This window comes from Bubalus bubalis, chromosome 23 (genome assembly GCF_019923935.1).
Source record: "Bubalus bubalis isolate 160015118507 breed Murrah chromosome 23, NDDB_SH_1, whole genome shotgun sequence".
NCBI classification, from domain to species: domain Eukaryota; kingdom Metazoa; phylum Chordata; class Mammalia; order Artiodactyla; family Bovidae; genus Bubalus; species Bubalus bubalis.
In genome coordinates this window covers 40209021-40211288 of record NC_059179.1, presented here as the reverse complement: position 1 = coordinate 40211288, position 2268 = coordinate 40209021, and the positions used below count along the sequence as shown (strand labels likewise).

The window sequence follows — 2268 nt, the reverse complement described above, 5'->3', positions numbered from 1 at the left end:
CAAAGCAAGCTTGGAGCAAGAGAAATCCCCCTGGCAAAGAAACCCAGGTGCTGTCAGTTAGGAGTCAGGCTGTGTGCGCTAAAGTGGCAGAGCTGGGGGTATCAGTGGGGCACCGAAAGCATCTTCCAGACAGAGTGTGTACAAAGATGGAAGGATGAGCAGGAGCAACAGGAAAAAGGAGTAATTTCTGGAGTGGAGCTTCTGAGCTACTTTTCCTATAACATGCCTTGTTGCACTATCAGACTTTCAAAAAAATTCATGTTCCCAAATAAGGGATATTCTACAAATACATGACCAGCACTCCTCAAACCTATTAAAGTTGTCAAAAACAAGGAAAGTCTGAGAAACTATCAAAGACAAGAAGAGTCTAAGGAGATATGATAGTCAACCATAATGTGGTATCCTAGATCCTTTCTTGGAACAGAAAAGGGAGAAAAAAAAAAAAAAAAAAAGAACTACAGAAATCTGAATAAAGAATGGTTGAGTAATAATGTATCAATATTGATTCATTTATTGTGACAAATGTACTATGCTAATGTAAGATGTTAACAATAGGAAAAACTGGGTCTAGGGGTACATATGAAGTCTTTGTACTATCTTAGAAATTTGTCTATAAACCTAAAACTGCTTTGAAGTGAAAAGTTTATTTTTAAAATGGAAGCACACCTCCTCCTTCACAGGGCTGTTGAAAGGCTCAAAAGGATGTCTTACAGGAAGTAAGTGACATACCCAATGCTCTCAATAAATATTAGCTTGTTTAAGAAGCCACAGGATAACTGAAAGTTCCAAGAATAAATTCTGGTTTAATGGGAGCTCAATCGGTCGTCCCACTCTGTCTTTTCTTCATACTTATTTATTTCCACGTGATTCCATTTCTTTCACCAAATTCATTATTTAACCAGTCTAAGCTCCAATACTTTGGCCACCTGATGCGAAGAGTTGACTCACTGGGAAAGACCCTGCATCTCGGAAAGATTGAAGGCGGGAGGAGAAGGGGATGACAGAGGATGAGATGGATGGATGGCATCACTGACTCGATGAACATGAGTTTGAGCAAATTCCAAGAGATGGTGAAGGGCCGCGATGCATTCTGGGCCAGCAGCAGCACCAGAGCCAAGATGGCGGCCAGCAGGAGCCTGATGAAGGAGCTTGAAGAAATCCGCAAGTGTGGGATTAAAATTTTCCGTAACATCCAGGTCGATGAAGCTAATTTGCTGACTTGGCAAGGGCTCATTGTTCCCAACAACCCTCCCTATGATAAGGGGGTCTTCAGAATTGAAATCAACTTTCCAATAGAGTACCCCTTCAAACCACCGAAGATCACATTCAAAACGAAGATCTACCACCTGAACATCGACGAGAAGGGGCAGGTGTGTCTGCCGGTAATTAGTGCTGAAAACTGGAAGCCAGCAACCAAAACCGACCAAGTCATCCAGTCCCTCATAGCACTGGTGAACGACCCCCAGCCGGAGCACCCGCTCCGGGCTGACCTAGCCGAAGAATACTCTAAGGACCGTAAAAAATTCTGTAAGAATGCTGAAGAATTTACAAAGAAATATGAGGAAAAGCGACCTGTGGACTAAAATTTGCCGCGATGGATTCCAGCGAGTGTGAGCAGAGGCCCGGAGCAGTGCATTGAGACACCCTGCAAAGCAGGACTCTGTGGAAAATTGACACGTGCCACCGCCTGGCGTCTGCTTGTGGCAGTTACTAACTTTCTACAGTTTTCTTAATCAGAAGTGGTCTAGGTAACCTGTAAAGAAAGGATTAAAAATTTAAGATGTTCCAAAAAAAAAAGAGAGAGAGATAGAGATGGTGACGGACAGGGAAGCCTGGTGTCCATAAGGTTGCAGAGTCAAACACAGCCAAGCAACTGAACAACAACAGATACCAGCATCCATTTTTAAGTTAATTTACAGAAGTCTCCCTAACACTAAATAATAATAAAACTTGAAAAATGAATAAGTAAACAAAAGTTACGTTCCTTTCACTTGTTGAAACAAAAGCAAATCACAGGGTGTGACTATCTCATACCTCCAGCACAAACTGTCTCACAATCCCGTTCAGGAATAATTCAGGGTCATTCGCAGACATGGAGCAAAGAGCCTCCCAAATGCCCAAGGCCAGTCGGATACCAGAGCCAGGCCACATTTTATTTACCAGCAGGGATGAGCTGCTTGTCCTCTTAAACCCAACAGGGAGCCTGACCAGAAACAAGTCAGCCTGGAGAAGGGCTGAGGCTACAACACCTCCAGCCCGGGCCTGCAC

At 43.5% G+C, this 2268-nt stretch overlaps 1 protein-coding gene across 1 annotated transcript; it reads left to right on the top strand.

Annotated features, from left to right (window-relative positions):
• The first annotated feature begins 1006 nt into the window (after positions 1–1006).
• On the top strand, positions 1007–1797 carry LOC102412539 (ubiquitin-conjugating enzyme E2 L3-like). Its single transcript, XM_044934904.1, has one exon. It carries the CDS (start codon positions 1008–1010, stop codon positions 1581–1583), a length of 576 nt encoding a protein of 191 aa, XP_044790839.1. The 5' UTR covers position 1007; the 3' UTR covers positions 1584–1797.
• The last annotated feature ends 471 nt before the right edge of the window (positions 1798–2268 follow it).